Source organism: Scardinius erythrophthalmus (genome assembly GCF_964197995.2).
Source record: "Scardinius erythrophthalmus genome assembly, chromosome: 7".
Taxonomy (NCBI): domain Eukaryota; kingdom Metazoa; phylum Chordata; class Actinopteri; order Cypriniformes; family Leuciscidae; genus Scardinius; species Scardinius erythrophthalmus.
In genome coordinates, this window is record NC_138227.1 from 43,232,296 (window position 1) to 43,248,184 (window position 15,889).

General features: G+C 45.4%; 1 protein-coding gene across 1 annotated transcript in view; it reads right to left on the reverse strand.

Annotated features, from left to right (window-relative positions):
- Window positions 1–8,718: 8,718 nt before the first annotated feature.
- The window catches only part of LOC308693614 (cytochrome P450 2G1-like), a 28,168-nt gene continuing 20,997 nt past the window's right edge, over window positions 8,719–15,889 (reverse strand). The window contains exon 9 of the mRNA XM_081370645.1: window positions 8,719–9,440. Within this exon, the coding sequence (XP_081226771.1) occupies window positions 9,259–9,440 (182 nt within the window). The 3' untranslated portion in view covers window positions 8,719–9,258. The remainder of the gene's footprint in view (window positions 9,441–15,889) is intronic.

Consider the following 15,889-nt stretch of genomic DNA (forward strand, 5'->3'; position numbering starts at 1 on the left):
TGAGTCAGGCCCGGACCCAGACACATTTAAAGACCTCAGGAGTGCCACGGATCTGGCACTGAGGGCCACGAAGACCACCGCTCAAGCCCTGGGCCGCAATATGGCCAGCCTAGTGGTAATGGAGCGCCACCTCTGGCTAAACTTAACCGAGATCAGGGACGCGGATAAATCTGCCTTCCTCGACTCGCCCGTCACAGCCTCAGGTCTCTTCGGCCCATCTGTCAGCGGCTTCGCCGATCGCTTCACTGAAGCTCAGAAGGCTTCCAGCGCCATGAGACACTTTCTACCAAAGCGCTCCAGCTCAGTCCAACGGCGCCCCAAGAGCACGCCGCGACCTGAGAAAGTGGTGTCCCAGGTCCTCCAGCCCCGCCCAGCGGCTGAGACCAGTAAGCACATGAAGCCAGCGAAACGGTTCCCGTTCCCTAAGCGCCAGGGCCCGCGGCCGAAGCTGACGCTCGATCACGAGCCCAAGAAGCCGTCCTAACCGGCACAAAGAGGGGTCACTGTCCCGCTGCGGCCGGACCAGCCCCAAAAATCGCTCGACTACTGCTCACGGCTCCCTCTTCAGTTCAGGCGGCTGCAGCAGTTCTAAATGCAGTTCATGGGCCCGTCACATGTCACGCACCCCTGCAAACAAACGCTGTTTTAACAGCGACCCACACAAAGCACAAATCGAGCTTAATTTCTCACATGCATACATGTCAGTCCGAGCCCCCCACTCTGGGTGTTCCAGATATGATAATGCCTCTAGCTCTGCGGGCTCTAGCTTGGCAAGCTATCCCCGGAGTTTCAGTATGGGTGATGAACATCATAAAGCATGGTTACTCGCTTCAGTTCGCCCGCAGACCACCGCGTTTTCGCGCGGTTATACAAACCACGGTAAGGGGCACATTGAGTCATGTCCTCCGCACCGAAGTGTTAAGTCTGCTGGCGAAAGGGGCCATCGAGAAGATCCCCCCTTCTCTGAGCGAGTCAGGTTTTTACAGCCGATACTTTCTTGTTCCAGAGAAAGACGGCGGCCTGAGACCCATTTTAGATCTCAGACATCTGAACAAGGCTCTCATGTCACGGCCATTCAGAATGCTCACGACCAGACATATCCTGACGCAGATTCGCCCAGGCGACTGGTTTTTCTCAGTAGATCTGAAAGACGCTTACTTTCACATTCAAGTGAACCCCCACCACAGGCCATTCTTGAGATTCGCCTTCGAGGGGCAGACATACCAGTACACAGTTCTTCCATTTGGACTGGCACTAGCGCCTCGTACATTCACGAAGTGCATGGATGCAGCTCTCTCCCCCCTGAGACAGCGGGGAATGCGCATCCTAAACTACCTCGACGACTGGCTCATACTGACCCAGTCAGAGGCGGAGTCACATACTCACAAAGCCTGGCTCCTCAGCCATCTAGAATGTCTAGGGTTCAGGGTCAATGTTGCAAAGAGTGTTCTGTTGCCCAGCCAACGTATCACGTTCCTGGGAACAGTTCTCGACTCCGTACTTATGAGAGCATGGCCCACACCGGCCCGTGCTCTAACGATTCAGCAGCTCACGGCATCGTTCATAGAGGGCTCTCTTGTACCCCTCAGAACGTTTCAGAGGATCCTTGGCCTGATGGCCTCTGCATCATCAGTACTCCAACTAGGCCTACTGCCTATGCGTCCTCTTCAGCTGTGGCTGGCTCCTCTGGTGCCACCCCACGCCTGGCATTCAGGCCACTTGATTATCAAGGTGGACCAGCGCTGTGTTCAAGCCCTGGCCCCTTGGAAAAACGCCAGCTGGTACCAGCAGGGCGTAAGCATGGGGGTAGTTTCAGAGAGGAGGATGATTTCAACAGACGCCTCCAACTCCGGTTGGGGAGCTCTGTACGAGGGCAGGCCTGCCTCCGGCCTCTGGTCGAGCTCGGAGAAACGCCTACACATAAACTGCCTCGAAATGAGAGCAGTTTTTCTAGCCCTAAAAACATTCCTCCCATACCTGGCGGGACACCACGTGTTGGTACGGACTGACAACATGTCGGTGGTCTCTTACATAAATCGCCAGGGCGGCCTCAGGTCCCGCAACCTGTTTGCCATAGCCTCACAGCTCTTGCTATGGGCTCACACCAATCTGCGCTCGCTCAGGGCAGCTCACGTGCCAGGCACGTTGAATACAGGAGCAGACATGCTCTCTCGGGGCAGAGTTCCCCCAGAGGAATGGTCTCTCCACCCTCAGACAGTTCTCCTACTCTGGGAGGTCTTCGGGAAGGCAGAAGTAGATCTTTTCGCCTCAGAAGACAACTGTCAATGCCCAATCTTTTTCTCAAAGAGCAGGGATGCGTTGGCCCACGACTGGCCCAACCTTCCTCTCTATGCGTTCCCCCCGGTCTCGATGCTCCCTCAGGTCATCGAACGGATCAGGAACACGAAAAGCGCAGTGCTATTAGTAGCTCCTCTCTGGCGGACCCAGGTTTGGTTCCCAGAGTTGATGCAGCTGTCTGTAGCAGACCCGTGGCCAATCCCAGTGAGGCGCGACCTCCTGACTCAGGCCAACAGGACAATCTGGCATCCCCGTCCCGACTTATGGGCCCTACATGTATGGCCACTCAACGGGTACCCCAGAACCTCCCAGAGGGCGTCCTGAATACTATAAAGGAAGCTAGAGCTCCGTCTACCAGACGCCTCTATCTCAGTAAATGGTCAGTGTTTTCCAGCTGGTGTTTAGCTCGAGACCTCGACCCATACACTTGTGAAGTACCAAGAGTACTGTCTTTTCTACAGGAGATGTTGGACGCGGGTCGCTCCCCCTCCACTCTCAAAGTGTACGTGGCAGCCATTGCTGCTTTTCACGTATTGGAAGCCGGGGCCTCCTTAGGAAAAAGCGACCTTATAGTTCGCTTCCTCAGGGGCGCCAGGAGGCTTAACCCGCCTCGGCCACCGTCTGTTCCGGCCTGGGACCTCTCCTTGGTCCTGCGGGCTCTTAAGGGACCTCCCTTTGAACCACTTCAGTCAGCTGATCCTAAGTCTCTCTCTCTGAAAACCGCCCTGCTTCTAGCACTGGCGTCAGTAAAGAGAATAGGGGATTTACAGGCGCTGTCTACCAGCGCTTCCTGTCTGGAGTTTGGTCCTAATGACTCCAAGGTCATTCTTAGGCCAAGACATGGATATGTTCCTAAGGTGCTCTCAACTCCGTTCAGAGCCCAGGTTATTTCTCTGTCAGCTCTCCCCTCCTCCGAGGAGGATAGCGATTCTCTCATGCTTTGCCCAGTCAGAGCTTTGAGAATTTATCTGGAGCGTTCGGCCTCTTTCAGACAGTCTGAACAGCTCTTTGTGTGTTTCGGGGGCCGATCCAAGGGCCTCCCGGTCACTAAAACCACACTGTCCAGATGGATAGTTGACGCCATTGCCCTGGCTTACACCTCACTGGGCCTCTCTTGTCCCATAGGTGTTAGAGCTCATTCCACGAGAGGTGTTGCCTCTTCGTGGGCTTGGTCAAGTGGTATTCCAATTGAAGACATTTGTGCGGCGGCCGGCTGGTCCGCTCCGTCCACATTTGTGAGATTCTATAAGCTGGATGTCCCTGCTCTGCAGACATGCGTTCTTTCTGTCTAGACTCTGGCTCTGTGGATCCAGACTAGTTTTGAACCATGGTCACTTGGGTATTCCCATCTATAGCATATGTGCGGCGGCCGGATATCTGCTCCGTCCACATTGTTGAATTATAGCTTTAATGCCCTTGCTTGTAGCTACAGTTCTTCTGTCTAGACACTGGCTCTGTGACCCAGTCTAGTTGATATTGAACACACGGTTTTCACTTTGTGGGCTAAGTGACTGGCTCTGGCCAGATCCGATGAATTATAACTTTAATGTCCCTGCTTTGCAGTTACAGTCTTTTCAGTCTAGACTCTGGCTCTGCTGACCCAGACTAGTTTGATATTAAACACACGGCTATCACCTTGTGGGTTAAATGACTGGCTCTGGCCAGTCTTTATTACGGATAATTGATGGGCCCGATGTTCGGTCTCTTTTTATCCTGGCTATTCTGTACTTCCCGGAACTCTGGTGAGTCAGAGCGGCCAAAAGATTAATAGCACGGCGTTTTAAATGGAAACGTTCCCATAGCGTTTGCAACGCAGTACGAGAGAACGTTCTCGTAAGGGAACGTACTGGTTACTTTCGTAACCTCGGTTCCCTTAGAGATAAGGGAACGAGTACTGCGTTGCCTTGCCGTGCTATTTTTCTTATGGCAGGTTTGTCGCTTCAGTCGATTATACCTGTCAAATGGCGGATTCTATCTGTATTTATATGTTATGGTCACGTGTAGTTTCGCGCGCTTGACAGTGACAGAGCGCCAAGCGCCCTGATTGGCTCGCACGCTTCTGTCTATCCGCCATTGGTTCGTGCAGTTGCCCACAGCACAGCCTATCAGCTCACTCACGTGGGTCTGATGCTCTCGCCTGTGCTGTAGCAAATGCGTTTTAAAATAAAGGCTTCAATATTCTCGAGAAAAGGAGTTTTTCCCATAGCGTTTGCAACGCAGTACTCGTTCCCTTATCTCTAAGGGAACCGAGGTTACGAAAGTAACCAGTACGTTACAGCAGCCAGAGAAAAACTAATGCTAAGGAATCAAGTGTCAAGAGACCAACTAAAGCAAATACTGATCTCCATCATGGTGACTACAAACTTTATTATATTCAAAGCATTAACAACTGAATATCTGTTAATTCTCAACAATAACTTTTGTACTTGTATGAAAGAAATAATTTTAAACTGGTTTGTAAACTGTTTTCACACTCAGTGTGGCTGGAAGTTTCTCTGTCGTTCAGTGATTCTGCTTATCAGGTGTTCATCAGTGTCTCAATTCACTCACTTCTTTTCATTCAAGGGGACTATATTAGTGAACTAATGTAGGGAATAGTGAATGAGGGTATAGGGTGTGATTTGGAACACAGCCTCTGAGTGTCGACTTTGAGCGGTGCTAATTCACAGTATATTCCTGTAGGCTATTTTTTTTTTTTCGAAAAGGACAAATATAACTGTAGCGTATGGACAATCTCACGGTGACTTGTCATTTTTAAGATTCAGAAAAAGCTTTTAACCGTTAACCCTTAAGTGTAAATCACAGCTTAGCGCATAAGAGTCTGAATCAAATTACCCCTTTTTGTCACGTTTGTTGCCTAGTGAAGTTTAACAGAAACATCTCAAAACTCAAAGAGACAGCTTCAAAGACTTTTGTTATCAGTCAAAACCCCCTCTCTCTGCAAGAGAGAAATCCAGGTGGCCTCTGACACACACACACACACACACACACACACACACACACACACACACACACACAAACTCCTTTGTATCTAACACAGAATATAAATAATTCTGAAATGCATATGACATATTCTGTATGCATGCATGTTTCCCCCTTTTTATTGACTGTAATGGTTCCCTAGTTGTGTGAATTGAAACTCTAAGTCTAACTTATTTTAAAGAACGTATACCTACAGTAACAGAACGCGGTCCTATTACCGGACCCCATTTTAGACTGATAAGAGTTTTACAACCCCAAAAGGAATCTGCAGAGAGCTGTTACAGCTTACTCCAGTTCTTTTTGAGGATTTTATATAAACCATGTTAATCCTTTTATATATCCACTTGAGGAATATATCTAAACATGTATCTCATTTTCTCATCTAATGATTTTCCTTCTATGTGGTTTGGCCATTGTGTTCTTGTAAACTTTTGGATTAATGTTTTAGACCTGTTTACATACCATGGTTTATATAAAATCATAAGTGTGGCATGTTTAGTCTCTTTAAACTCCAATCTTCGTTCCCTCATTTGTTAATTCACATCACATTTTGTTAACTTCAAGACGCATTAGGATTATAAACATCTAAAAGATTTGTGTGTTAAACATCCAATCAAATGACATGATTCAGAGGTCTGCCGAACAATGGGTCATAAAATGTTCCCGCCAAAGGAAAACGGTTCTTATTGGTTTCCATACGCCTAGAGGTGTGTTCGTTTCACACTTTAAATGTTACGGATCACAAGATCTGAATGTTTAGCCTTTTTGTCCTTGTATGAGTCTTGTCTCGTCTTCTCTCCGTTTTGTTTTGTGTTTTACTTTGCTTTTGGTATTAGTCGTATCTCCGACTTCTTGCCTCGTTTAGTCTCGTGCTCATTCAGTTCTAACTACGAGTGAAATGGACTTTCTGGCAACTCTTACAAACCATTTGAAATTCCCACGAACTGCATGAGCTCCGGAAGAACCGCAAGAACATTTCCAGCTAAACGGACACAGAGAACGGACACGCACATGCGCGCATTTCTGTTCAGCCACAACGACCAATGCAAGTATTCTTTTACTAGATTTAGATTTTAGATTAAGATTTAAATGTGTATTATCTGCCCTGCTTAAGGTGATTTTGATTCTTTTGCTGGTTCTCAAGGTTCATTGCTTGTGATATGTTGTAACTATCTCGCCTTTTTATTTCATAGACTATAAGTTACATAAAAGGGGGATTCACTTTTGCTTATAGTTGTGTTCAAATTAAATACGAGTCTCAATAAGGGAGTGAAAACGAATAGTATGTATTAAAAATGAATGATACCAATAACAATAGACATACTGATGAAACCCAAAACAACATTTCACATAACCAAGCTCAATACTGTAAACAAACAAATAAACATATCAACTCAAATCCAAAACATAAATAAACAAAACAGGCGAAATGAGGTATGGAAGGTGTAACTGCAGTATGAGAAGAGAAATACAGTCTGTAATGCAAATCTTCTTATCTGAACGTTGGTAGAAAGTCCCAGTCTTTGCAATGTTCCAGCAGGCAATGAAGATTGGCCATTAGTTCAAATAATTCCACTGGTGTAATCCAACACAGGTAGCATAATCCAACACAGGAAAAAGTATATCTCATCACAACTCTTGTTTCTCTTCTAAAGCCCCATTACAGAGTCCTCTGTGAGCTTCTCTGCAAACATCCTTAACCCAATGGGTTTCCACCTCCTTTTCCCCTCAACCAAACCCAAACCATCACCATGCTTCCATTCACTCTCCCTCTATGCTATCCCAAACTTTAAACCATTTCCTCCTTTTGTTGCCCTCTTGAGGCCAGGATGAACACTTTCATCCTTGTAACAGGGTAACTGTTACAATGTTTGCCATGCTGTGATCTGTTTTTCTGTCTTTCTTTATTTACTTTCAGTATACTGCTCATATATGTATTCTTTGTTAGATGTAGTTGTACGTTTATAGTTTAATGTATTAAAAAAACATTATACGCTTGATTGTCTCTGTTTGCTGCTCACAGAACAAAAGCCTCTTAAATGTGTATGATCTTAGTTACAAGCTTTATGTATTGTGATTAACCTACGAGTTAATAATCTTGTAAAACAAGAAAGTTCTTCCTCATGGCCAGAGGAATAGCTTTTCTTGAAAGTTTATAAGAAGAATCCTCCTTGAGAGTCGATGAGAAATCGGATGCAAATTATTCGATGCAATATTAACTTTGTAGGAATTCACAAATTTGATATATAGCCCATCTGTATATTCATAATTAATTGTAATTCGTTGTGGTTAGTTGTTTATATATAGAGATACAAATATCATTAGCCTCATAGCATAATTGCCTGTTATATTTAAAAAATAAAAAAAAGACTTAGGCAATTATGCTATGATGCTAACGATATATGGGCTTTGTATTCCCTTTTTGGGGGATTTAAAGTGTGTAAGTGATAACCAGTATTAGTTATTGATTATTACTAATAAATAATTGATAATTAATAATCAATAATTGTCCATTCCCCTCATTTAATCTGGTGTCGCTACATAACCCAGAATGCATTGTTTTCTACAGTATATTATTGTTTTAATGGAAAATGGTATGATACTGTCAGAATTTGGCCTTTTTTTTAAAGCAAGGGTTAACAGTGTAGGATCGTACCAGAGCCCGAGCCTAACTACATTATCCGTTCCAGTGGGCGTGTTGGTGGAATATGAGGGAATGGAGTGGAACTTTAGTGTGGAGTTTGCAAGAATAAACACCATGCCTGTTTAGTAGCCAAACTTCATGCCTGTTTTATCGCAGAGCACCATGCCTGTTTCATCACCCTGCATTGAGTTAGAATTGTCTGAGATGTTCCAACCCTGCCTCCAACTCCCACCTCCACCTACTCTACCCTATACCAAGGAGGCAGTTCCTGAATTATTTGCCTGTCCCATGTCAGCCAAGGTGGCCACTTTTAAACTCTCTTTCTGCCCTGTATTGGCCAAGGAGGCAGTTTTGTAAACCCCTGCCTGTGCTACCCAGTTTTTTTGGCCCTGTTTTTGCTAGCTCCTTACTGCTCTTCGGCTCTGCCTGGGGCTTCCAGTTCGCCAGCTCTGCCCTGGAGTGTTGACCCTCTAGGTCCGCCTAGAACCTCCAAGCCTGTAACTCCACCTCGACCCGTTGACGGATTTATTTTAGAATCTCTTTATGAACTTTTTGAAGCATCAAAGTGGTAGTTGCATGAACTGTCAATAGAGGTACAGAAAACTCTCAGATTTCATTAAAAACATCTTAATTTTTGTTCTTAAGATGAACGAAAGTCTTACGGGTTTGTAACGACATGAGGGTGAGTAAAGGACAGATTTAAAAATTTTGGGCGAACCAACCCTTGATTTGTTTTTGTTTTTTTAGTAAAAATTGACCTCATATTTTTACGTAATTCAAACATACACAAAATTGTCTGTGATATTCATTTTGCATATGATACATTTTTATTTGGTGATTTGGTGATGTTGTTGATAAAAAAAAAATCATAATCTCAGCAATGTTACAGTACATGTTAGTGTAAATTGACAAATGTGCCCCCTTTTATATTCAAAATGCTCTTTCTAGTAATTCATCCTGGTGTTGACTGCTGACTGCTGAACTATTTATTAATGGAGCATTTGACTGACGCCCAGGAGCAAGTAACACACATATATAAGAATCAGAAACAGACTCCAGAAAAAATACTTTCCCTCAATCTCTTCACAACAGCTCTCAAATAAACCTGTAGATTCTGAAATAAGAACGAGAACATTGCTCACAGTATGCTGAAACATTTTTCATTAATACCAATTTTTCAGTTTTCACTGTAACTATTTCGCTGAAAATTTGGAAATAATGGTGTTTTTTCTAAATTTGTTAAATAAAAGATCTAAACAAATTATATACAAATCTAAACTGATCCAGCTTCAAAGAACTTGTTATTAGTATGAATTATGGTAATGTTTCTTTGTTCAGCGGGGGGAGGCAATGAGCTCATAGAATCGAGGCACGTTGGCAAAGCTGCCGAGTTCAGGACTTGGGTCTATGCCATCTGGACCCTTTGGACTACTGAAGCTGAACTTCTGAAGCAGAGACACGATGAACAGAAAGAGCTCCATACGAGCCAGAGACTCACCCACACAAGCGCGTTTACCTGCAGAGACAGAATGCAGAGGAGGTGAACTAGTGACACAAAAGTCACAAAATCCTTTTCAAGCAGGCAGTTGTGCTTAAAAAAATAAATGAATAACTCGAATTACATTTGTATTTATTTATAAATAATTATCATTTATTTTTAGATATAAATATTTAGTTTTGCATTTAAGTGTTTAGCATTCTAAACACTAAAGCATTATTAACAATTTAAGTTTATTGTGTCAGTCAGACAGGCCACATCAGAAGCTTCACCAGTTGATACTCAGTATCTAATCTACTTAGGAATACAATGCCTATCATATCGCTCCAATTTCAGTTATCCATCAGCTGGTTTCATTACATTGCTCAAGAAATGCTGTCTAGAATTTTGCGTGAGGCATTCGTTCCCTGTGTGGATGTCTGTGACGGTCACGGATTGACCGCACATTTAACATGGACTTGAGTTAATAAATGCACTCACACACACAGAGAGACTGTTTACTGACATAAGAGTTTATTATGATTATCGATCGAAATGAGTGAATGAAATACCTGTTGTCTTTATGCAGTATTGTTTGTCCCATAATTGTAAAGGTCCGACAGGGAAACGGTGGCGGGAATCTTTGGTTCAGCTAAGGATTGGAATCTACCAATCTATTAATTGAGGATGGGTGTTTCAGGGAGAACGCGGCCGAGTTGCTTCTGTTATTTCCTGTTCAATGTATTGTAAATTATATCAACTGTTGCATAAGTTTTTTTTTAACAGTATAACAAAACTAGCACTATGAGCACCATTCTCTCTGGAAAATTGGATATTGTTGCACCCATTAGATTAAAAAAGGTCAGAGAGAAAAGTAAAGCACCATGGTACAACAATACTACGCATGTTCTAAAGAGAGAAACCCGTAATTTAGAGCGTAAATTGAAACAAACTAATTTAGAGGTCTTTAGAATCGCATGGAAAGACAGTATGTCACGTTATAAAAAGGCCCTAAAAGCGTCCAGGGCTGAGCACCTCCGCAAACTAATAGAAAACAACCAAAACAATCCTAGGTTTTTATTTAACACCGTGGCTAGACTAACAAATAAACAGATGTCACCTGAACAAAATATTCCATTACAGTTTAGTAATAATGATTTCATGAAGTTCTTCACTGAGAAAATAGAAAAGATCCTATACCCACTAAATTACTGAAAGAAGTGTTACCTGTAGTGGAAGAGCCTCTCCTCAATATTATTAACTCATCTTTATCTTTAGGTTATGTTCCAAAAACATTTAAACTGGCAGTTATAAAACCTCTCATTAAGAAACCACAATTAGACCCACATAATCTAGCAAATTATAGACCCATTTCAAATCTTCCATTTATGTCTAAAATACTAGAAAAAGTTGTATCCGCCCAACTGGGCTCTTTCTTGCAAGAAAATGACATCTATGAAAAGTTTCAGTCTGGATTCAGACCGCATCATAGCACTGAAACGGCGCTCGTTAAAATCACAAATGATTTACTATTAGCTTCTTACCAAGGCTGTATCTCAATACTAGTTTTACTTGATTTTAGTGCTGCATTTGATACAATAGATCACACAATACTCTTAGATCGACTACAAAATTATACTGGTGTTCAAGGACAAGCATTAAGCTGGTTCAGATCATACTTATCTGACCGCTACCATTTTGTCTATTTAACCCTCCTGTTACCCTCAAATCTACCGACATCTTTTACCCACTGGGGTCAATTTGACCCCAGCAATTTAAACCCCCAAAATTAGATTTTTTCCCCAAAGGTTTAAGTCAGGTACTTTATGTTTCTTTGTTGACTACTTAAATAGCCCTTTAAATAAAACACCACCAACCCCCCACCCCCACCCCCACCCATTATACATCCAGAATACCTATTGCACGACTATGGACAAATTAGCAAATCACTACAAAATGTCACTGATTTATCTAAAATTCTGTTATCTAATGTTTTAATAGCTTTTTATTTATTATATTACACAATATATTTTATCAAGGATGGGTTTGTGGTCAATATGACACTCCCATTGATAGTCTCAGGATGCCTCACTGTTGGCACGACACAGGACTCATGGTAGCGTTCACCTTTTCTTCTCTGGACAATCGATTTTCCAGATGTTCTAATCAGATACATTAACTTTGCACCAGTCTTCTGCTGTCCAATTCTTGTACTTCCTGCAGAATTTCAGCCAATATTTGATGTTTTTATTGGAGAGAAGTGGCTTCTTTGCTGCCCTTCTTGACACCAGGTTGTTGTCCAAAAGTCTTTGCCTCGCTGTGTGCAGATGCTCTCACACCCACCTGCTGCCAATATTGAGCAGTTTCTGTCACGTAAAATAAGGACAGAAGATGCAAATGCAAGAATAAGGTTTATTGAATGAACACGTAGTCAGAGATATAAAGCACACAGTAGATGGTCCCTGGTAGCGCAGGATGGCAGATGGGCAACCCGGATCCCGTGGTGTAAACAGGTGAGAAGATATCCTTGAAGACGATGACAGGAACACCAAACGAGTCCGCAGAGTGAAGAGACGAAACAGGATCCACAGAAGACGACAGGCAGAACGAACTCGACAGGAACACCACACCGGGAATCAGGAACACCAAACGAAGACTCACTACACAAGGGAAAATCCCACAACGATCTGACAAACACAAGACGAAAGACCATGAGCTTAAATAGAGATCGCTGATCAGAATCAGCTGGCGCTGATGACAATCAGCGGCTGATCAGCGACCACGCCCACACACACACACACACAACACAAACACAGCGCGAGAAGGAGTCAGTGAATTCATGAACCGTGACATTACCCCTCCCCCTAGGAGCGCCCCCTGGCGCTCCCAGGAGGACCTACCTGTTGATTGTAATCATCAATAAGGGAGTGATCCAGAATGTCTCTCGCAGGAACCCAACTTCTCTCCTCAGGACCGTAACCTTCCCAGTCCACCAGATACTGAAATCCGCGTCCCCTCCTTCTCGAGTCCAGAATACGTTTTACCGAATATGTAGGTTCCCCATCTACGAGTCGCGGCGGTGGGGGAACCGGGACTGGCGGATTAAGATGAGAACGAAAAACAGGCTTTAATTTGGAGACATGAAAGGCGGGATGAATTCTCCTGTAGGCTGGAGGAAGTTTGAGGCGGACTGTCACCGGACTAATGATTTTGGTGACAGTGAATGGGCCAATGAATTTAGGAGCAAGTTTATTAGAGACGGAGCGGAGCGGAATATTTCTAGTAGAAAGCCACACTCTTTGACCCACGACGTATACGGGAGGCCTAGACCGGTGGCGATCGGCTTTGGCCTTGGTGCGTGCCCTCACCTGGAGCAGAGTCTCACGGGCTCCGGTCCATGTGTGGACGCACCTCTGGACGAAGGCGTGAGCGGAGGGGACCGCGACTTCGGATTCCAGGCTAGAAAAAACTGGTGGCTGGTACCCTAAGCTACACTGAAACGGAGATAGGCCCGTGGATGACACTGGTAACGAGTTATGGGCGTACTCCACCAATGACAGTTGCTGACTCCAGGAGGAAGGATTCTTGGACACCAAACATCGCAACACTCTCTCAAGATCTTGGTTGGCCCTCTCGGTTTGCCCATTGCTTTGGGGATGGTAACCCGAAGACAGACTGACAGTCGCACCCAGTAATCTACAAAATTCCTGCCAAAATTTGGACACAAATTGGGACCCTCTGTCAGAAACCACATCAGTCGGGAGGCCATGTAACCGAAAGACGTGATCTATGACAGCCACCGCTGTCTCCTTGGCTGAAGGTAATTTGGGCAAGGGGATGAAATGAGCCGCCTTCGAGAACCGGTCCACTACGGTCAAAACGACCGTCTTACCCTGGGAGGGTGGGAGGGCGGTTATAAAATCTAGCGCTATATGGGACCAGGGTCTCGAAGGGACAGACAGCGGTTGGAGTAATCCCTCTGGGGGTCGATTGGAAGTCTTACCAGTGGCACAAACCGAGCAAGCCAAAACAAAACTCCGAATGTCACGAGCCATTAATGGCCACCAGAATCGTTGCTTGACCAAAAAGCTGGTGCGATTAACACCTGGATGACATGCTACACTGGAACAGTGACCCCATCGAATAACGTCGGACCGAACCCCCTCTGGCACAAATAAACGACTCGGTGGGCAACCGGGCGGAGGCATTACCCCTTCTAAGGCCGTCTTGACCTTCGATTCGACCTCCCATGTGAGTGTGGAGATAACTACTTTCTCAGGTAAAATACACTCGGGAGTCACCGGGCGTTCGGATGGATCAAAAATACGAGATAAAGAGTCGGGTTTGATGTTCTTGGAACCCGGGCGGTACGATAGAACAAAGTCAAAACGTCCGAAAAAAAGTGCCCATCGAGCCTGCCTGGAGTTGAGTCTTTTGGCAGATCTAATATATTCCAGGTTCTTATGATCGGTCCAAACGATAAAAGGTACCCCCGAACCCTCTAACCAATGGCGCCACTCCTCCAGTGCTAACTTGACTGCCAACAACTCTCTGTTACCAATGTCATAGTTACGTTCGGCAGGAGATAAACGATGGGACAAAAACGCGCAAGGGTGCATCTTGTCATCTGAGGAAGAACGTTGGGATAGAACTGCACCTACCCCCACCTCTGACGCGTCGACCTCCACCACGAACTGACGTGAAGGATCAGGGGCAATCAGGATGGGAGCAGAACTGAAGCGGCTCTTGAGGTTAGCGAATACAGCCTCGGCTGTATCGGACCACCTGAACGTCATTCTGGGGGAGGTCTAGGCAGTCAGAGGTGCGGCTAGTTGGCTGAAATTGCGAATAAAACGCCGATAGAAATTGGCAAACCCCAGAAACCTCTGTAGGGCCTTACGGGAATCTGGACTTGGCCAATCCATCACAGCCTTAACCTTGTCAGGGTCCATGCGTATTCCCTCAGATGAGATGATGTAGCCTAAGAAAGGAACAGACTGTGCATGAAAAGCGCATTTCTCCGCCTTGACAAAAAGCCCATTCTCTAGCAACCTCTGAAGCACTCGTCTGACGTGCTGAACGTGTTCCTGGAGAGAAGATGAAAAAATCAATATGTCATCCAGGTAAACATATATGAACTGGTCAACCATATCTCTCAGCACGTCATTGACGAGTGCCTGGAAAACTGCTGGGGAGTTGGACAGCCCGAAGGGCATGACCAAATATTCAAAATGGCCCCTGGGGGTGTTAAAAGCAGTTTTCCATTCATCCCCCTTCCTGATGCGAACCAAATGATATGCATTGCGTAAGTCCAACTTTGTGAAGACAGAGGCTCCCTGCAACCGCTCGAAGGCTGAAGACATCAACGGCAAAGGATAAGTATTCTTTACCGTGATGTTGTTCAACCCTCGGTAATCAATACACGGTCGCAGAGATCCATCTTTCTTACCAACAAAGAAGAACCCCGCCCCCGCCGGAGAAGAGGAAGGGCGAATGAATTCAGAGGCTAAAGAATCAGAAATGTATTTCTCCATGGCCTCCCTCTCCGGAACAGAAAGAGAGTATAACTTGCCCTTAGGCGGAGACGTACCTGGTATAAGATCTATAGCACAGTCATAGGGACGATGCGGAGGAAGAGAAGCAGCCCGAGACTTACTGAACACTTCCTTCAGGTCGAGGTACTCCGCGGGCACGTTAGACAAATTCACTGACTCCTCCTGCAAAACAGAACTAGACACCGAAGAACAAGCAGACATTAAACAAGACGCATAACACTTAGTGCTCCACGCAGACACAGAATTGTGGCCCCAGTCAACCCTGGGATTGTGCTGGGTGAGCCAGGGATGACCGAGGACCACCGGAGCATGAGGAGAGTCCAGGAGTAGAAATGACAGTTCTTCAGTGTGGTTGCCTGAGGTTATGAGTGTCAATGAATCAGTGGTGAATGAAATGACAGGTAGTTCTTGTCCGTTGAGTGCATTGACAGAAATCGGGTTAGTGAGTGGTATGATGGGAATCTGCAGCTTACGTGCTAATGACAAGTCCATGAAATTTCCCTCGGCCCCAGAATCCAGAAGTGCATGACCGTTGTAATACCGGGTTGCCCATTGCAGTCTCACCGGGAGGAGGGTGGAGGAGGTCTTGCTGGTGGAGATCCCGCCCGACAGTAGCCTCCTGCTTACTGCCGAGCTCGATCTTTTACGGGGCAGGTGTTGATGAAATGTCCAGTTCCGCCGCAGTAAAGGCACAAGCCCCGGGATCTCCGTCGTTCTCTCTCCTCCCGGGAGAGCCGAGCTCTACCCACCTGCATGGGCTCGTGATCGAAGGTTGGACTGACCGTATCGCTGCCACTGGCTCGAAGTGCTGGAAAGGCCTCTGGAACCAAGGTCCTGCGGGAATGTTGTTCCACTCGCTGCAGTCGAGCATCCACCCGCAGGGCCAACTCGATAAGTCCATTAAGATCCTTAGGGAGATCCAGGGCGTAAATT